The 21,406-nt window shown below is 47.6% G+C and overlaps 1 protein-coding gene across 5 annotated transcripts in view; it reads left to right on the top strand.

Moving 5' to 3' along the window:
• tfeb (transcription factor EB) overlaps positions 1–21,406 on the top strand; it is a 107,838-nt gene that overhangs the window by 65,276 nt on the left and 21,156 nt on the right. For 4 of the 5 annotated variants that reach the window (XM_052473456.1, XM_052473453.1, XM_052473454.1 and 1 more), the window contains 7 exons: positions 6–110; positions 294–461; positions 2,903–3,001; positions 3,123–3,281; positions 9,471–9,560; positions 16,571–16,688; positions 17,179–17,229. In XM_052473456.1, coding sequence (XP_052329416.1) covers positions 81–110; positions 294–461; positions 2,903–3,001; positions 3,123–3,281; positions 9,471–9,560; positions 16,571–16,688; positions 17,179–17,229 — 715 coding nt within the window. In that variant the 5' untranslated portion in view covers positions 6–80. The remainder of the gene's footprint in view (positions 1–5; positions 111–293; positions 462–2,902; positions 3,002–3,122; positions 3,282–9,470; positions 9,561–16,570; positions 16,689–17,178; positions 17,230–21,406) is intronic. The other variant, XM_052473457.1, reaches the window with a different exon arrangement.

Below are 21,406 nucleotides of genomic sequence, written 5' to 3'. Positions count from 1 at the left end.
TTCAGCTTCCTCTCTCTCTCGGGCTGGACTGTGGTGCATCTGCGTCTGCACGCCCCCCCCTCCCCCCTCGCCCTCCAGCCATGGCCTCGCGAGTAGGGCTGCGTCTGCAGGTAAACATATGTTGGACTAATTGATTGACGTGTTGCCCGACGGACGTGTTGCCCGACGGACTGACGGACGGATGAGTTGACTGACTGACGGACGGATGTGTTTATTGACGGATGTGTTTATTGACGGACGGATGGACTGACGGACTGATTCATGTACTGACTGACTGATGTATGTATTGTCAGCTAATGCGAGACCAGCTGCAGCAGGAGGAGCAGCGGGAGCGGCAACAGCAGCAGAATGCGGCGCTGCAGTACATTCAACAGCAGAGTATGTCTGTCCCTGCTCCCAGCCCTGCCATCAACGCTCCACAACACTACCAGAGCATGCAGGTTCCTGTTGAGGTGCTCAAGGTAAGACATAGAGTAGATGTGTTTTTGTCCTCTGGGATCGTGCACATTCAATCAACACCCACATCAGAGGGTGGAGGGAGGAAGGGTTAAGGGGAGGGAAGGAAGGCTATGGGCGGAAGAACTTAAGGAAGGTTTAGTTTGCGCTGTGCTGCTGCTGCAGATCAAACACCCACCCACATCCCCAATACCCACCCACATCTCAAACACCAACCCACCCAAATACAGCTCTCCTGGCCCCGGCCTGGTCTACTGTAGTGGTCCTAACCTACTGACTAGCTTGAGATACAGGCACATAACTCTGACTTTCACCTAAATTGTGCAATGATGTCAATAGGAGAATTGGGAAAACGTTTTGGGTACATGTGCCAGTCTTAAATTAGGATTCACGTTTAAATTCATTACAAGTGCACTGTGCCAAGAGGGGAGATGGGATAGAGAACGGAAAATGGAAGATAGGGGATATGTGAAAAAGATAATTTATTATTATATTTTTTAAATTTGACCTTTATTTAACTAGGCAAGTCAGTTAAGGACAAATTCTTATTTTCAATGATGGCCTAGGAACAGTGTATTAACTACCTTGTTCAGGGGCAGAACGACAGATTTGTACCTTGTCAGCTGGGGATTTGAACTTGCAACCTTTCAGTTACTAGTCCAACACTCTAACCACTAGACTACCCTGCCGCCACAAAGGGGAATGGGGATTTGTGAAAAAGAAAATGTACATGAGTTCATAGAGAATGGGGAGATTTAGGGGATAGAAAAATGGAGAGCGAAAGAGGGGAGAGGTTCAGGCAGAGCAAGAGAGGGGGATTTAGGAGTAGGGGTAATCCACTCACGTGTTGCTGAGGGTCAGCCAGCCTCACTGAGCACCTCCTGGGAGGAGTGGAGGTGGTCAGGACTGGATCAGTGCTGCTAGCTGGACTGTACTGGAGAGAGGTCGATTCAGCAAAGAAGGAGAGAAGAAAAGAGGGAAATAGAGAGAGAAAGAGAAAAATGCGGTGGAACAGCAACAAGGTAGGGTGCTGGAGAATCAGTCTTCATCATTGTGTGTGTGTGTGTGTGTGTGTGTGTGTGTGTGTGTGTGTGTGTGTGTGTGTGTGTGTGTGTGTGTGTGTGTGTGTGTGTGTGTGTGTGTGTGTGTGTGTGTGTGTGTGTGGAGATGACAGACAGGAGAGGAAGATACTGTATGTCAGAGGCAAGGAGATAAAGGTTTGCTGACATTTTGCCTGATTCCTCAGATACCTGTGAATGTTCTTATCTGTGTGAGTGTGTGGAGTGTACATACGGGTCTGTCTCTGTCATTGTCTCTCTGTCACTGTCTCTCTGTTTCTGTCTGTGTAGTGGGTTCATACTGTATAAGTGTGTGTGTAAATGTAAGGAGAGGCAAAGGTGGGTGTTTAAAACTATGCATCAGTGTTGAAATGAATTTTTTCCAAGTAGTGAGCAATGCTCCACTCTATATCTCCACCTCTGTACTGTTGACAAGTGTTGGTTGAAGACGGTCTACTTGTCATTCCTTTCAATTAGTGCATGTGGAGTTAATGTGCTCTGACAGAGTGAGAAATTTGGTATGTCAATAGTTGCTGTTACTGTCTAGTCCATGTGGGCCCATGGCAATGTGTCACTGACTCTTTAAGCTGACAGTTCAACTGTCAATAAACACACCCACACTTACTCATGCACACACACACACACACACACACACACACACACACACACACAAATAGGCACGCACTAATCGTTCAGTACCGTAGCTTATTAACGTCCGTAAATAGGTCTACTTCAACTGACCAAAATATCAGAGGCCCATTTTGATATAATCTAGAGGGGTGTACTACCAAGCAGGATCAATGACTTATCCAGCTAACTTTGATAAGCAACCAGAAATAGCTATTGATTTTCTGGTTAATTAAGAAAGCTAAACTGTGTTTTTGGTCAATTAGGCCATGCCCATTTTAAGCTTATCTTTCCCAAAAATTCAAAGTGTAGTATACCCCTGTGGTGTGTTATACAATCTGACGTGAGTGTGTGTGTGTGTGTGGGGGGGGGGGGGTCGTCATCTCTTAGAGTAGTAGGAGCGTAAGGAATTGCTGATCTCTGCTCTTTGATGTGAAAGAATGAGGCCAAGCCATAACAGTCCCCCCCCCCCCCTTTGCCCTATTCTCTACACTACCCCTACACCCTGGTCAGGCCTGGGGACTTACTATAGGCTTTACTATGGGCTCTACTGTAGGATTACAGGAACAGTGTTGTGGTTCCATGAACAACATAGGCCTACTGTTGTGGGTCATACCCAATGGACAACCAGCACGCAATGTTGAATGAAGCTGTTGACATGTTTAAAAGAGAATTCACTAATGTATGCCTAAAATGATGAGCAGTTTGATGTGAACTACGTGATTAACCCTTGGTGTGCTGTGTTACCTGTGTGTGTTCAGGTCCAGACTCACTTGGAGAACCCAACAGACTACCACATCCGCCAGTCCCAGAGACAACAGGTGAAGGAGTACCTCTCCACCACCTACGCCACCAAGCAGGTACCTCGCTGCCTGTGCCTGTCTTTCTTTCTTTCTCTGTCTGTCTGTTTTGCCTTTTTCCCTTCCTCCCTCTTTCTTCAACACACACACACTCTTTCTCTCTCTCCTCCTCTCTGTGCAGACTGTGCATGCAGTAACAGGTGTGGTGCAGCCCTCCCCTCCCCCTCCCCACCACTCCCCCCGGCTCCGTACGGAGCAGCTCATCACAGGAAACAGCGCCCCCAATAGCCCCATGGCCATGCTCAACATCGGCTCCAGCCACGAGAACGAGGTACACGAGGTACTTATACACACACGTGCACATATACAATTCATACGTGCGCACAGATGCAGTTCATTCTACTGCAGTCCTGGATTATACCTACCTACTGGTCGTCACTAGTTACCATAGCTGCAAAGTCATAAAGCCTGCCTATTTCTACAATTGTTCTTCTTAAAATGTGATTCTAACCTTAACCATCAAATGAACCACACCGCTATCCTTATGCCTAATCCTAGCCTTACATTAAGACCCCCAAAAAATGTTAGATTACATGAATTTCTATGATATAGCCAATTTGAACATTGTGGTTGTGGTAACTAGTGGAAACACTAACAGATGGCGCTAACCTTACTGCTGTCCTAAACCCACTCAGCAAAAATGGTATTAATACTGTTTTCGGGTCTCCATTGTGTACCTCTCCTCCATGTTCTCAGTTTTCAGTACATACTTCGTGTCCCACTTCTCATCAATTTGATGGATCGTTGCTGTGATCTATGACAGAATGTTCATAGATGTCCAACAAGTCTGATTCTAGATATGCCATTAGGGTATTGAAGCCAACATCCTTTACCATTGACGATGGCTGCAAATCAACTGCAATCATTTCTGTAATCAGTGATTTTCTCACTCTCTCTTATCGCACTGTTGTCAGCAACAGGTGCACCTGTACTGCCAGTGTAGCTCAAATCCACCTCGCATAAGATATTGGTTTAATTTGTATTTGAACCTTGATGATGATCGTGCCTGTTAGTGGTAGTTTTGTGTTAACTAGATCATTTTTTGTCAAATGTGATGTAAAAAAATATATATAGGTTAGGGATTTTTTTCTAAACGTTAACGATCTCGATGTCATTTAAACGTTCACACCCCTATTGTGAGTTGGAATGGGTGGACGGGTGTAATACCAGTCGTGGATTTTTATTTTTGTTTTTTTAACCATATCCCAAACCTTAAACCTTACCTTAACTATTCATAATGAGTGCCTAAACTCAACCCTTAACTTTGAAATTTGACGTTTGGAGAAAATGAACGAAACAGAGGAACAAAAACACTTCAAAATGTGATGTTTGGAGAACGTGGATGAATGTCTAATTCTGCAATGAGACAGAGCTTGTTGCATACACAGTGATCTTCAACGATCCTGGAGAGCTACTGAATTGGAGACCGTTGGCATAAAAACAGTCCATAAACACACAGATGCAGACACAAAAAGCTGATTGTGGACTACAGGAAAAGGCGGGCCGAACAGGCCCCCATTAACATCGACGGGGCTGTAGTGGAGCGGGTCGGGAGTTTCAAGGTCCTTGGTGTCCACATCACCAACGAAATATCATGGTCCAAACATACCAAGACAGTCGTGAAGAGGGCACGACAAAACCTTTTCCCCCTCGGGAGACTGAAAAGATTTGGCATGGTTCCCCAGATCCTCAAAACGTTCTACAGCTGCACCATCGAGAGCATCTTGACCGGTTGCATCACCACCTGGTATGGCAACTGTTTGGCATCTGACCGTAAGGAGCTACAGAGGGTAGTACCCCAGTACATCAGTACATCTCTGGGGCCAAGCTTCCTGCCATCCAGGACCTATATAATAGGTGGTGTCAGAGGAAAGCCCATAAAATTGTCAGAGACTCCAGTCACCCAAGTCATAGACTGTTTTCTCTGCTACCGCACGGCAAGCGGTACCGGAGGCTCCTCAACAGCTTCGACCCCCAAGCCATTAGACTGCTGAACAATTCATAAAAATCGCCTCCGGACAATTTACATTGACCCCCCCCCGTACACTGCTGCTACTCGCTGTTTGTTTGTCACCTATGCATAGTCACTTCGCCCCCACCTACGTGTACAGATGACCCCAACTAGGCTGTACCCCTGCACACTGACTCTGTACCGGTGCCCCCTGTATATAGCTTCATTATTCTTATTGTGTTACTTTTTATTTAAGCCTACTTGGTAAATATTTTCTTCTTCTTGAACTGTATTGTTGGTTAAGGGCTTGTAAGTAAGCATTTGATGGTAAAGTCTACACTTGTTGTATTCGGCGCATGTGGCAAATAAAGTTTGATTTTGCACACAAAAAGACTTGCACACAATTACATTGCGGATATACTCTTGCACACTCAACACAAACGCGTGTTTGAAAACGCTCTTGTACCAAAGGTCACGTCTAGACTAACAGAAAAACCTGTCTCAGCTGTGATAATCCGAGAAAGTGTTGTACTGTAATTCACTGTGTTTCTGAGGGCCTTTGACCTGATGGCAACAAGGCATGTCATAAAGCATGTACACATTCCCTTGGTCCATAAATCCTAGAAATGTGTGGGATTTGACATATATAACCCTGCAATATCTCCTATTCAACTTTGATTACCAGCCTGTATATAGATATGGTTTAGAGATTATGTTATGTTCTTCAGTTTATGGAGACATCATAACTTTATTGCACCTTGTTATGAGGGAGCTGGGTCTGAGCCAATGTCACCTCTAAAATCTCTGCTTTTTGTGTGCGTGTGAGAGTGCATGTGTATGAAGACTGGCTATTGATCTCGGTGGCATCCACAGACTCATGGCCAGCTCTATAAAGGTGTCACCCAAAGGTCGCTGTGTTAGCTAACTGAGACTAACTTGCTGTGATTGTCATTGCACTTTAAATGCTCCATTATGGCCTTGGTAAAGTAATTAGAGTTTAACGAATGACAGGGGATAGCAGACACTGCAAGGCCCTTTGAACCCCACAGACTTTGGTACACACACACGCATGCAGTTTAACTTCACCAGCATCTTCTACAGACCTGAGCAGACCACCAACTGCAGAGTTCAGAAGTGCATCCCACAACTTCAAGAGACAAACAACAGAACTGTTAGTTAACCTTAACCTCCGATCAGTTCGCAGAACAGTTAACCAACACTGCTGAGCCGAAAGGCTCTAGTCCTCTGTGACGATGTGGATTTATGCTCACGGTCTAATCTGCCATTAGGCCCTATATTAACATTTACATTTAAGTCATTTAGCAGACGCTCTTATCCAGAGCGACTTACAAATTGGTGCATTCACCTTATGACATCCAGTGGAACAGCCACTTTACAATAGTGCATCTAAATCTTTTAAGGGGGGTGAGAAGGATTACTTTATCCTATCCTAGGTATTCCTTAAAGAGGTGGGGTTTCAGGTGTCTCCGGAAGGTGGTGATTGACTCCGCTGTCCTGGCGTCGTGAGGGAGTGTGTTCCACCATTGGGGAGCCAGAGCAGCGAACAGTTTTGACTGGGCTGAGCGGGAACTGTACTTCCTCAGTGGTAGGGAGGCGAGCAAGCCAGAGGTGGATGAACGCAGCGCCCTTGTTTGGGTGTAGGGCCTGATCAGAGCCTGGAGGTACTGAGGTGCCGTTCCCCTCACAGCTCCGTAGGCAAGCACCATGGTCTTGTAGCGGATGCGAGCTTCAACTGGAAGCCAGTGGAGAGAGCGGAGGAGCGGGGTGACGTGAGAGAACTTGGGAAGGTTGAACACCAGACGGGCTGCGGCGTTCTGGATGAGTTGTAGGGGTTTAATGGCACAGGCAGGGAGCCCAGCCAACAGCGAGTTGCAGTAATCCAGACGGGAGATGACAAATGCCTGGATTCGGACCTGCGCCGCTTCCTGTGTGAGGCAGGGTCGTACTCTGCGGATGTTGTAGAGCATAAACCTACAGGAACGGGCCACCGCCTTGATGTTAGTTGAGAACGACAGGGTGTTGTCCAGGATCACGCCAAGGTTCTTAGCGCTCTGGGAGGAGGACACAATGGAGTTGTCAACCGTGATGGCGAGATCATGGAACGGGCAATCCTTCCCCGGGAGGAAGAGCAGCTCCGTCTTGCCGAGGTTCAGCTTGAGGTGGTGATCCGTCATCCACACTGATATGTCTGCCAGACATGCAGAGATGCGATTCGCCACCTGGTCATCAGAAGGGGGAAAGGAGAAGATTAATTGTGTGTCGTCTGCATAGCAATGATAGGAGAGACCATGTGAGGTTATGACAGAGCCAAGTGACTTGGTGTATAGCGAGAATAGGAGAGGGCCTAGAACAGAGCCCTGGGGGACACCAGTGGTGAGAGCGCGTATTAAAATAGTGTGCTATTTCTCTTGTGCATTTTGCTATTTCCTTCTAGAAAAATGATACTGCACATGACTATATTATTATTCAGCTCCTTTGTAAGCAGGAAGCTACTGTTTTATAGTTCATGCCCAGTTCGGGAGGGACATTTTTGTATGGAAAGTTATTTTTGTGTAACTGGTTCGACACAAATTGCGGTTATTTTCCTGTCTCTAACCTTCCAGAGTGAAACAATGTTTCTGTGCACAGAATCATCGTAACACTCACGAGTTAGAGACTCTGTTTCATTCTGTTAATGCATTCCTTTGTTCATACTTCCCACGTTGTGTCGGAGCTCCTTGTGTCCTGTCTGTGGCAGGAGCGTGCACTCCTTTGTGCACCACTATATGTTACTGGGTTGCCGTCATTCGCCGGTTCCATTCATGTAAGAATGACTGTTTAACAGGGTGTACATGAATGTGGTCACATCTGTTTTTAGACAGGATGTATGTAATGGGGTCATTATGAGTAAGCCAGTAACATTTGTGTACCAGTTATGTGATTACTTGTCATTGGACATGGATATGTCTCAGGGAGGGGCTTAGAGGATAGAAGTGCCTGTTTTGGTATTTCTGGGTAGTTTGGGTTTGGTGACAGTGGGGAGGCTGCTTGAGCCTGGTTACCCCCAAGCTGTAATAGCTATGGAAGCTACAGCGTAAGCCTGTTCTAGGCTTAGTGCAATTATTTTGTTTGACAAGTAAGTCTATTGTCTATCTTGTAAATATTCATCGCCGGCTGTCAGTGTTGGACACTAAAAATAAATATGGACACCTTTGCAAACAGAACCTTCTGCCGCCTCCTGAATATCTGCCCTTAAGACCGCATCTCTACGTTACCTATTTCACATCCTGTTAGAGAGAAACATAGCCCATTACGTACTGTATGTTGCAGTCCAACCAAGGTGTAATATTGTAGGTTGAAGGATAAGCTTATTGTGTTCAATGAAAGTTCAATAAAAAGTTAATGCTAAGTGTTTTGTACAAGTCATCATATTACCACTTTATTTGGATAGTCCATCTGAAGATGCACTACAGACTATCTACTAACCTTATCCTAACCCTAAACTTAACCCTTACCCTAACCCTTATTCTTAACCTAACCTTGGATAAGCAAGTAGTTGCTTATCCACAGATAGTTTGTTGATAGTATGACCATCTGAAGAGCATCTACAGATGGAAAGTCGGGACTATCCAAATGAAGTGTGACCTTTGTCATAATTCATTTTAACCAAAGATTATGGATATACTGACACGATACAGGTCTCTCCACCCTAAACAATGGGAGTTGTGGTCCACAAAGTGGCACGGGGGGCTGTCTAGCTTCCTCCTATCCTTTCTTTGGGTTGGTGGATACATCTCATTATTGTAATCCTTTTTTGAATATTCAATGAGGGTTGTTGACGGCAACTTTGAGAAAAAACACTTCATATTGGCGTTGTCTCGATGGCGGTTGCCTGTATTCAATGGAGAGAGATGGTATGCTACTTGCCTCATGCCATGAATATGCATAGCCATCTCCAGACAACTCCAATATGACCTGTTTTTTCTCAAAGTTGCCGGGATGACACATCCTACTTGTATCAGTACGCTCGTAACAACTTAAGCATTACGAAACTTCTATTAGATAAAAATGTCTGAATGAACCTCACGTAGCAAATAATCCATTAAGTTCTTTGTTGACCAAATTCGACATTCTCTCATTGACCCCCATACAAAAACTCCTTGCATGATGGGTGAAACAATAAAAAAAACGCCACCTGCTGGACGGAATCCGATTTTCAGCCGAGTTGAAACTCTCACTTCCTATTCCTGTCTGTTCTAACACATTTTTCAGAGAGCTGTTTCACACTTCAGTGTTAATGCATTCCATATTATATAGGAAACTCACTTTATCCACCACCAATGTATAGCACCTACAGTATCTGTAAGAAACGCCTCTTATGTGATAATAAAGTTGATCGTCTCTCTATGCACAACATGGCTGCCTTAGTCTGTCTGAATATATTCTCTGGTGTCACTGATCTAAATGTATATTAATGTAGAAGAATATTTTTAAAATATCCCTCTTTTGTTGGCACAGATGGATGAGGTCATCGATGACATCATCAGCATGCAGTCGAGCTATGATGACATCCAGCAGTATATTGACCCTCTTCAGACGTCCAACACTGTAAGTATTAAACCAAACAGTCACTCCGGACCTATAGAACGGCGTTTTCACCTGGGTGGGATTGTGAAGGGTTTGGAACACTTGAACTGGTTGAAATGCTTACGTAAAGGAATAGGTTACGTGAATGGGTGTTGAGATAAGACTTATATTTTAGGGCAATGCCACGGTAACTGGGTGACACTGACACTCAGATCTTTAACTTTAAAATGTATGTCAAACCAAAACCATACAACTCTATGCACTATGACTACATTTAACAATTTCCACTGAAGATTTGACAAAAATACATTAACATGAAGAACAGTGCGTATGCAAAGTTTGGTAACAGAATGACAAACCGTTCTTCATGTTAGTGTTTTTGTCAAATTAAGTGAATATTTTTAAAAGTCCTCCTTGCACGTTTCTTCAACAGAGTTGTATGGTTTGTTTAACGTTGCAGTCGTTGATTTTTGTTTGACATACATTTTAATGTGAAATATCTGAGTCTGTGTCCCCCTGTCCCCCTTCTCATCCCTCTATCCTTATCTACCTCTAACCCCTGTCTTACCCCCTTGTCTTTTTTGGTCCACGTCCGCCCCTCCCTGTGTGAGTCAATGGGGTGATTATGCCGACTCATCAGGACTGAGGCTGTGACTCTGAGAGGAGAAAGCCTCTTTGTTCCGTTTATCATAATCCCTCCTTTAGCAACAGGCTCCTCCGTGTGTTTGTGTCCCATCTTAAAACTACTGTTGCTGTTTTGCTACTGTTATTGTTGTTGCTGCTATTGCATGAAACTTCCCAAGCTTCAAAATGGCTGATATTTGATGTTGACTGGGGGGCATTTGGCCTGTGGCTGTTTGTTCCTCAGTGTTTAATGAATAACTGCTGATCTATAGTGGCTTCAGGGGAAACCTTCAGTTGGCTTAAAGGAATCTAAGTTTTTAATTGATTTAAATTATTGACGTGAAGTGCTGTGGTTTCAGAGACCAAGATAGGCATTCGTAGTCCTAAGAAAATGCACTGGTCCAAGAGTGTCCATCTTAGAGCAGAAGCACAGAGCTCTGTGTTTAAAGGAATGGCTCCGAATTAACAATTAAACCACCGCCAGTTAGAGTTCAACTTGTTTACAAGGCATTCAGAAAGGGAGGAGGAGGAGGGAGAAGCACAGGAGAGGAGGGGAACAGGGGATGAGGGTCATTTGTCAGAGGGAAAAACAGGCTGAAAGTCCAGTTAGGGGAAAGTTCACTTAAGCGGTGTGGAGAGGGTAGAAGAGAGAGGGATTTGGTGAGACGGAGGTTAGTCTCTGAGGGCTGGAGTGAGTGAGCAAGTAGGTGTTAGAGAGAGAGAGTGTGTTAGAGAGAGAGTGTGTGTGAGAGACAGCGTAAGAGAGTGAGACAGCGTAAGAGACAGCGTAAGAGAGTGAGAGACAGCGTAAGAGAGTGAGAGACAGCGTAAGAGAGTGAGAGACAGCGTAAGAGAGTGAGAGACAGCGTACGAGAGTGAGAGGCAGCGTACGAGAGTGAGAGGCAGCGTAAGAGAGTGAGAGGCAGCGTAAGAGAGTGAGAGCGCACAGACCCACAGAAGGAAGGATGAAAGAGATGAATAAGACGTATGCCATTGTGGAGATGATAGACGGGGAACAGATCCAACTGGTAAGAAGTCTGAGTTTTACTGTGTGTGTGTGATCTATGTGTGGCTGAGGAATACAAGGTTTGTGTGTTTTGTCTGCCCATCTTGGTCAGTATTGAGGCAGGCTAGTTAGGAGAGTTTATGCCCCCCTGCACCCCCCTCTGGGTTGGTGAGGGCTGGAGCCGGGGCAGGGGGGGTCAGCTCTAACTCCCAGCCTCAGGTCTCTGATTAGGGGATGAGCCTAGCTCTCGGCCGCCTGGGGCTGGTGATGGAGGCTGAGAGGGAGCAGCTCTTTGAAATGGTAGCGGTTGAGCTGAGCCCTACCACTGTGGGCAAACTTCCAGTGAGGGACACGTTCGGCCATAAGAGATAAGACACACAATAGGATGTTAATTGTCCAGCATGAAAGTCGCTGCTGGCCTCTCCTCTGTTTCCCTTCTTTGGCCCAGCTCCCTCAGCCCCTGTCTGTCTGTGTCTGTGTCTGTGTCTGTGTCTGTGTCTGTGTCTGTGTCTGTGTCTGTGTCTGTGTCTGTGTGGGTGTGGGTGTGGGTGTGGGTGTGTACTGTGTCTGAGTGGAATAGAATGGTGTTCTCTGGGTTTATCTCTTGGTGCTCATGCTTCAGTTGATTGGCTCTTGATTACTCAGTGTGTGTGATGATACACGATCTCATAGTCATTGATTAGATTGTTATTTTACTATTGATTGGCTCTCAGGGAGCTAAGTTGAGCCATATGGAACTCTGATTTGCACACAGGGACAGTGGTATAGTGTGTGTAATAGTGGCTCCATGCATGAATGCAGCTCTCTGGAGGGACTATTGATGGTGGTTGCTACAATGTTGCCCCAGGTGTGCTTGTATTTTTAGTTTGGTGTAGTCTGATTTAATATACAGACCTCTAAATAGTTCTGCTGTTCTCTTTCTCTTGGTCTCGCTCTGTCTGAGATGTGTATAATGAGATCCCTCAGGACTAATGTTAGTTACCTTACACATCTCCTCTGTTTTTGGAGGTTCTCGCCTCGTTAGCTTTTCTTAAACACTGACTTTTCCCCCTAATGAATGAAACTCATCTGCTAATCTGTGACCAGGATTATCGCGGAAAACTCAGTAGCATCTGGGAGTTTAAGGAGATCTTGGGAATGCCACAGAGAGGGAATACTAAGCATGACTGACCTGGGTCTGAATGTGTGTGTGAGAGAGAGTTTGTTATAAAATGGATAGTTTCTCGTGCTCGGTGTGTGGGTGTGGGTGATGGGGGACAGCAAGAGTCAGTGGTTTGAGACTAAAGCGTTCTGTGTGAGAGAGGGGGAGGAAGGGGTGAGGTAGAGGGTTTCACCTAACTGAACAGCATGTCCCTGGTTTGACAAAGGAGAGGAAGACCCTACTGATGGGATCTGAGGTCTCGGTCCACAGCCTGTAGTTTTACTATGTGTGTAAGAGACCTGGCTGCACTTCAGTTGTCTCAATGATAAGGTATCTGGCTCTCTTATCTGTCAAGCCTCATTAGTATTGTAGAATAGACATTTAACCACATCCTCAAGTTTTTCTATTATTGTAAACCAGCACGTTTCATCACGAGGGAAGTTGACTAGTAGTAGCCATAGGGACTGCTTCAGAAGTTAAACAACATCTACACAACTTATACAGAGGACACCGCTAGTCTTCCACACAGGTGCTGGGTTACAGATGGGGTCAGAGAATCCACAAAAAGACTGACCTGAACCAGACAGCGGGTGAATGCAAGAATGTTGCCAGACTGTGAGCGTCAACCTCAACCTATTGTCTACCTGGCCCACCACTCCACCCTGGACTTGAACAGTCTTTACGACCAGGTCCACCTCTACAAGGCAGCAATCCCAACTTTTGCCAGGACTCTGAAGGACATCACCCTCAACCGTAGCCCAAGCACCTCACACAGAAGTAACAGAGCAACGGACGCCCTGCCCAGCGAGACCCCCTCCTAGACCTGCACCAAGAGGACCAACGCCCAGACCACAGCATCACCAGCCACACCCCAACCAGCTAAGACCACCCCAAGCAAGCCCTGGACACACCCTATATAGGCACCCCCATATCAGACCTATGACCCTTCTGCCCACCCCATGCCCCCCGCACACTGCGGCAATGACCTCAACATGACAAGAGGACATACTGCATGCCTAGGCTGTGAGCAGAGCAACAGGCCCGACCCTCACTATTACACCCACCCAAGCCCCATCCTGCAACCTAAGAGGTATGTGTCAGATGCTCAACATGCTCTGCTCACACCTACTGTGATGGTCCAGGCCTAAACCACACAAAAACATTAGACACTATGGAACACAAAGCTTTTACGATCTCATCATGTAATATACAAGGTATGAGGTCATCTGCCTTTGTCCTAAAGAGCAGGAAACCAGACTTCATCAAAGCAATTGGTAATACAGACATTGTCATCCTACAAGAAACATGGTATAAATGAGACGGACCCACTGGTTGCCCTCTAGGTTACAGAGAGCTGGTAGTCCCATCCATCAAACTGACAGGTGTGAAACAGGGAAGCGACTCGGGGGGTATGTTAATTTGGTATAGAGCGGATCTAACCCACTCTATTAAATTAGTCAAAACAGGAACATTTTACATCTGGCTAGGAATTAATAACGTACGACAGACCACACATTCACCCTTCACACCCTAATTAACAAGCAAACAAACCAAAACAAAGGCACTCTTGTCATGCTTTGTTGATTTCAAAAAAGCTTTTGACTCAATTTGGCATGAGGGTCTGCTATACAAATTGGTGTTGGGGGGGGGAATATACGAATTTATTAAGTCCATGTACACAAACTAGTGTGTGGTTAAAATAAGCAAAAAACACATTTCTTTCCACAGGGCCGGGGGGTGAGACAGGGATACAGCTTAAGCCCCACCCTCTTCAACATATATATCAACGAGCGAGGGCACTAGAACAGTCTGCAGCACCATCTAGCTAAAAATACTTTAATCAGTTATAGAACCCATTGCCCTTTACGGTTGTGAGGTCTGGAGTCCACTCACCAACCAACAATTCACTAAATGGGACAAACACCAGATTGAGACTCTGCATGCAGAATTCTGCAAAAATATCCTCAGTGTACAACATAAAACACCAAATAAGGCATGGAGAGCTGAATTAGGCCGATACCTGCTTTTCAAAATCAAAAGAGCTGTTCAATTCTACAACCACCTAAAAGGAAGCTACTCCCAAACCTTCCATAAAGCCATCACCTATAGAGGAATGAACCCGGAGAAGAGCCCTCTAAGCAAGCTGGTCCTGGGGCTCTGTTCACAAACATAAACAGACCCCACAGATCCCCAGGACAGCAACACAATTAGACCCAACCAAATCACGAGAAAACAAAAAGATAATTACTTGACACATTGGAAAGAATTAACAAAAAAACAGAGCAAACTAGAATGCTATTTTGCCCTTAACAAGAGTACACAGTGGCAGAATACCTAACCACTGCGACTGATCCAAACTTAAGGAAAGCTTTGACTATGTACAGACTCAGTGAGCATAGCCTTGCTATTGATAAAGGCAGCCGAAGGCAGACCTGGCTTTCAAGAGAAGACAGGCTATGTGCACACTGACCAACCTCCTGTCCAATGTATGACCATATTAGAGACACATATTTCCCTCAGATTACATAGATCCACAAAGAATTAGGTGAAATACCACAGTGTGCCATCACAGCAGCAGGATTTGTGACCTGTTGCCACAAGAAAAGGGCAACCAATGAAGAACAAACACCATTGTAATTACTTGTATACTTTGATTGTTTTATTTTCCGTTTTGTACTTTAACCATTTGCATTTCATTACAACACTGTAATATAGACATAATATGACATTTGAAATGTCTTTATTCTTTTGGAACTTTTGAGTAATATTTACTGTTCATTTTTATTGTTAACTTTTGTTTGTCTATTTCACTTGCTTTGGCAATGTAAACATATTTCCCATGCCAATAAAACCCTTGAATTGAATCAAGCCTTACAGAGATAAGAGATAAGAGAGAAGGGATGATTGTGTGTATGTCAGAGCAGAGGCAGGTTTAGAGGCAGTATTTTCCAGGTGTGATATTGGCCTGAGATCTTCTGCTATCTTCTCTTTACAGCCAGTCACTACGCATGTAACACACTGTGTTTATAGAGTTTGATCTGGCTCAGAGGGTTAACCAGGGTTACCCACAATATGATGCCATAAAACTCTCATGAGACACTGACTGCTTGTCTATTCTTCTCTCCCTCGCTCGCTCTCTGTCTGCGCTGTCTGCGCTCGCTCTCTGTCTGCGCTCGCCCTCTGTCTGCGCTCGCTCTCTGTCTGCGCTCGCTCTCTGTCTGCGCTCGCTCTCTGTCTGCGCTCGCTCTGTCTACGCTCGCTCTGTCTGCGCTCGCTCTCTGTCTGCGCTCGCTCTCTGTCTGCGCTCGCTCTCTGTCTGCGCTCGCTCTCTGTCTGCGCTCGCTCTGTCTGCGCTCGCTCTCTGTCTGCGCTCGCTCTCTGTCTGCGCTCGCTCTGTCTGCGCTCGCTCTGTCTGCGCTCGCTCTGTCTGCGCTCGCTCTGTCTACGCTCGCTCTCTGTCTGCGCTCGCTCTCTGTCTACGCTCGCTCTCTGTCTGCGCTCGCTCTCTGTCTGCGCTCGCTCTCTGTCTGCGCTCGCTCTCTGTCTGCGCTCGCTCTCTGTCTGCGCTCGCTCTCTGTCTGCGCTCGCTCTCTGTCTGCGCTCGCTCTCTGTCTGCGCTCGCTCTCTGTCTGCGCTCGCTCTCTGTCTGCGCTCGCTCTCTGTCTGCGCTCGCTCTGTCTGCGCTCGCTCTGTCTGCGCTCGCTCTGTCTGCGCTCGCTCTCTGTCTGCGCTCGCTCTCTGTCTGCGCTCGCTCTCTGTCTGCGCTCGCTCTGTCTGCGCTCGCTCTGTCTGCGCTCGCTCTGTCTGCGCTCGCTCTGTCTGCGCTCGCTCTGTCTGCGCTCGCTCTGTCTACGCTCTCTCTAAGGTAATTGAGGGTGATCTCAGTGAATTTCATGGAAAAAGGAGTTTGTCCTTTTTGTTCATGCATGGTTTCCTGAATGTTGTTGTGTATCAGGCGATCACCCAACCACAACGGCATAAAGTGGGGTCCTAACTGACTTGAAAATAGGGTGTCTGTTTAGGATAGTATACTGTATCTATCGTTTCTCCATCTAAAGGATGTGCTTGGTTCATTGTTTGAACCCATCCTTCATTGAACTTGATACTTAACCCTACAATATTTTCTAGGACAAATGTATTGATACTCTTATTTCTCCTGGATTCCAATCTCACAAAGAGAGTCACCCTAAATACTCTTATTGAGATTATAGAGTGAAATGTAGGTTGTTGTGCTCATACTGATTTGTGTGTCCTCCCCAGCTCCCTCTGTCCAGCAGTCACCTGGACGTGTACACGGGCCCTGGGATGACAGGTCAATCTATCGCCATGACAAGCAATTCCTGCCCTGCCAACCTGGCCATCAAACGAGAGCTGACGGGTAGGACCAATCAAAGCCACGGCAACCAGAGACCAGCTTAGACACAGCAAACAAGCAGCCAGCTCTCAGACATTTACAGCTTTCAGAAACATAGTAACCAATCAGAGACAGACCTGCAGGCCAAATGCTTTCCCCACCTGGTTTCCCAGGTCTGAATCAGATGCTAAGTAATTAATGGAAACCAGCAGACCAAAACCAGAAGGATTAGATAGTTCCAAATACATGGCTACCAGGGGTATATTTTTCTCTAGAGTGAGGGGACAATTTAATGTAATTTGTGCTGAGTTTGAATTCAATTTGTAAATTAAGCTAATTAACTAATGATTAGGGGGAAATACTGTATCCGTGCATAAACTAAATCTCAATGAATTTGGTTAAAGTGAGCCTCTAACATGATTTTCAAACTCTCTATGATCCCAAACAATATACACTCACTATATACACTTTGGGGACAGTGTTAGTTCATTGCTTGTTGTTTTTATCAATGCAGAAACCCGTGCAATGGCCAAAGAGAGACAGAAGAAAGACAACCACAACCTGAGTGAGTTTATCCCCCTCTTTTGTGTGCTCTCTCTCACTTTCACCCTCCCTCGCAAAAACACAATAGGAATGAGTGTGCACTTTTTCAACATCCATTATTTTTACTACCTCGTACTGCTTAAAGTACACCTGCAACTCTGTCTGTCTGTCCCTGCCACTCTCTGTCTGTCTGTCTAAAAACACACACACAGTGGTTTTATTCAGCTGACACAGCTCAACCCACAGGTAGATGGTTAACCCACAGCTGTCTGCTGCTCTGGCACTAAAGTCTAATTGCCTGTGACACTTTCTCGGACTCTCTTTCTCGGGCTCTCCCTCTCTCGCGGTGTGTCTCGGGCTCTCCCTCTCTCGCGGTGTGTCTCGGGCTCTCCCTCTCTCGCGGTGTGTCTCGGGCTCTCCCTCTCTCGCGGTGTGTCTCTGGCTCTCCCTCTCTCGCGGTGTGTCTCTGGCTCTCCCTCTCTCGCGGTGTGTCTCTGGCTCTCCCTCTCTCGCGGTGTGTCTCTGGCCCTCCCTCTCTCGCGGTGTGTCTCTGGCTCTCCCTCTCTCGCGGTGTGTCTCTGGCTCTCCCTCTCTCGCGGTGTGTCTCTGGCTCTCCCTCTCTCGCGGTGTGTCTCTGGCTCTCCCTCTCTCGCGGTGTGTCTCTGGCTCTCCCTCTCTCGCGGTGTGTCTCTGGCTCTCCCTCTCTCGCGGTGTGTCTCTGGCTCTCCCTCTCTCGCGGTGTGTCTCTGGCTCTCCCTCTCTCGCGGTGTGTCTCTGGCTCTCCCTCTCTCGCGGTGTGTCTCTGGCTCTCCCTCTCTCGCGGTGTGTCTCTGGCTCTCCCTCTCTCGCGGTGTGTCTCTGGCTCTCCCTCTCTCGCGGTGTGTCTCTGGCTCTCCCTCTCTCGCGGTGTGTCTCTGGCTCTCCCTCTCTCGCGGTGTGTCTCTGGCTCTCCCTCTCTCGCGGTGTGTCTCTGGCTCTCCCTCTCTCGCGGTGTGTCTCTGGCTCTCCCTCTCTCGCGGTGTGTCTCTGGCTCTCCCTCTCTCGCGGTGTGTCTCTGGCTCTCCCTCTCTCGCGGTGTGTCTCTGGCTCTCCCTCTCTCGCGGTGTGTCTCTGGCTCTCCCTCTCTCGCGGTGTGTCTCTGGCTCTCCCTCTCTCGCGGTGTGTCTCTGGCTCTCCCTCTCTCGCGGTGTGTCTCTGGCTCTCCCTCTCTCGCGGTGTGTCTCTGGCTCTCCCTCTCTCGCGGTGTGTCTCTGGCTCTCCCTCTCTCGCGGTGTGTCTCTGGCTCTCCCTCTCTCGCGGTGTGTCTCTGGCTCTCCCTCTCTCGCGGTGTGTCTCTGGCTCTCCCTCTCTCGCGGTGTGTCTCTGGCTCTCCCTCTCTCGCGGTGTGTCTCTGGCTCTCCCTCTCTCGCGGTGTGTCTCTGGCTCTCCCTCTCTCGCGGTGTGTCTCTGGCTCTCCCTCTCTCGCGGTGTGTCTCTGGCTCTCCCTCTCTCGCGGTGTGTCTCTGGCTCTCCCTCTCTCGCGGTGTGTCTCTGGCTCTCCCTCTCTCGCGGTGTGTCTCTGGCTCTCCCTCTCTCGCGGTGTGTCTCTGGCTCTCCCTCTCTCGCGGTGTGTCTCTGGCTCTCCCTCTCTCGCGGTGTGTCTCTGGCTCTCCCTCTCTCGCGGTGTGTCTCTGGCTCTCCCTCTCTCGCGGTGTGTCTCTGGCTCTCCCTCTCTCGCGGTGTGTCTCTGGCTCTCCCTCTCTCGCGGTGTGTCTCTGGCTCGCTCTCTCGGTGTCTCTCTGGCTCGCTCTCTCGGTGTCTCTCTGGCTCGCTCTCTCGGTGTCTCTCTGGCTCGCTCTCTCGGTGTCTCTCTGGCGGCGTCTCTCTGGCGGCGTCTCTCTGGCGGCGTCTCTCTGGCGGCGTCTCTCTGGCGGCGTCTCTCTGGCGGCGTCTCTCTGGCGGCGTCTCTCTGGCGGCGTCTCTCTGGCGGCGTCTCTCTGGCGGCGTCTCTCTGGCGGCGTCTCTCTGGCGGCGTCTCTCTGGCGGCGTCTCTCTGGCGCGTCTCTCTGGCGGCGTCTCTCGCTCTCTCTGGCGGCGTCTCTCGCTCTCTCTGGCGGCGTGTCTCGCTCTCTCTCGCGGCGTGTCTCGCTCTCTCTCGCGGCGTGTCTCGCTCTCTCTCGCGGCGTGTCTCGCTCTCTCTCGCGGCGTGTCTCGCTCTCTCTCGCGGCGTGTCTCGCTCTCTCTCGCGGCGTGTCTCGCTCTCTCTCGCGGCGTGTCTCGCCCGCTCTCGCGGCGTCTCTCGCCCGCTCTCGCGGCGTCTCTCGCCCGCTCTCGCGGCGTCTCTCGCCCGCTCTCGCGGCGTCTCTCGCCCGCTCTCGCGGCGTCTCTCGCCCGCTCTCGCGGCGTCTCTCGCCCGCTCTCGCGGCGTCTCTCGCCCGCTCTCGCGGCGTCTCTCGCCCGCTCTCGCGGCGTCTCTCGCCCGCTCTCCCGTCTCTCGCCCGCTCTCGCGTCGTCTCTCGCCCGCTCTCGCGGCGTCTCTCTCTCGCCCGCTCTCGCGGCGTCTCTCGCCCGCTCTCGCGGCGTCTCTCGCCCGCTCTCGCGGCGTCTCTCGCCCGCTCTCGCGGCGTCTCTCGCCCGCTCTCGGTGCGGCGGCGTCTCTCGCCCGCTCTCGGTGCGGCGGCGTCTCTCGCCCGCTCTCGGTGCGGCGGCGTCTCTCGCCCGCTCTCGGTGCGTCTCTCTCATTCTCAATAATAATAATAATAACAATAATACTAATAATAAGTAAGTTACTATTTACTATGCAGATATTATTCAGTGTCCCTCAGGCTATGGCAGGCTAATACATATTTGGCTGGAAGATGAGCCGTTGCTCCTTCTCCCATGAGTATTTTTAGTTTTCCTCTGGGTTTAATAAGTTAACATTTGGAATAAATGTAATAATATCTGTGAATAATGAATCTCTTGGTGAGGAATATTTCTCACAGTAACGGAGAAAGTGCATCTCTGTTTCTACCCCTGTCGTACAGTGACCACATACACGCTCCTCTTTGGGTAGCCATGTTTTTTTCTATCTCTGCCAGTTTCTATTGCCAATTGATGGTCACTCAGCCTGTACTTGGTAAGGATCTGTCTCTGCTTTGTATCTCTGACAGAGTAGAGATAACCAGCCAATTCATATTCTCTGTTTAGGGTCAGATAGCAGTTTAGTCTGTTTTGGGATTTTATTTTGTTTTTCCAATGTTGTAAATATGAGTCCTTTGATTTATTCATAATTTTGTTTATTGGAATTCTTTCTTTTGAAGCAGTGGACTTGAATTTAGATGTAGCCAAAACTTTAATGATCTTTTCTGTATTTTCATTACTACTGGAAAGCGATGGCCCAATTCTGCCCTACATGCATTAGTTGGTGTATTTTTCTGGACTTGTAGAATCTTCCGACAGAATTCTGCATGTAGGGCTTCAATTAGATGTTTGTCCCTCATTTTAAAGTCGAGTTCAAGTGGCTCCCAAACCTCACTTCCGTAAAGAGCTATTGGTAGGATTACACTGTCAAATATTTTGGTCCATATTCTAATTGGGATGTTGATATTGAATCATTTAATTTTATTACATACAATGCTCTGTTTCTGCTCTTTCTTTGAGTGCCTTCACTGCCATATTAAAGTTTCCCGGTGCAGATATGGTCAGACCAAGGTATGTGTCATTTTTAGTTTGTTCAATTATGGTGTTGTTCAGGGTGAATTTATATTTGTGTTTCTGAATAATTATATATTTTTTTGGAAAATCATGATTTTCGCTTTTTGGATATTTACTACCAGGGCCTAATTATGGCAATATTGCTCTAGAATGTTAAGGTTCTGTTGAAGACCTTCGTTGGTTGGTGATATAAGTACCAAGTCATCAGCATATAGCAGGTATTTTACCTCTGTGTCAAATAGTGTGAGTCCTGGGGCTGGAGAATGGTCCAAAATGTCTGCGAATTCATTGATATAAATGTTGAAAAGTTTTGCTCTCCAACTGCAGCCTTGTCTCACACCTCGACGTTGTGGAAAGAATTCTGTTTTCCGTTTGTGATTTTTATTGCACACCTGTTTTCTGTGTACATACATTTTATTAAGTCATACACCTTACCACCAAGCCCACCTACATTAATAAACACCACCTTACCACCAAGCCCACCTACATTAATAAACACCACCTTACCACCAAGCCCACCTACA

Source organism: Oncorhynchus keta, chromosome 21 (genome assembly GCF_023373465.1).
Source record: "Oncorhynchus keta strain PuntledgeMale-10-30-2019 chromosome 21, Oket_V2, whole genome shotgun sequence".
Lineage (NCBI taxonomy): Eukaryota > Metazoa > Chordata > Actinopteri > Salmoniformes > Salmonidae > Oncorhynchus > Oncorhynchus keta.
This window is presented reverse-complemented; position numbering and strand designations above follow the sequence as displayed.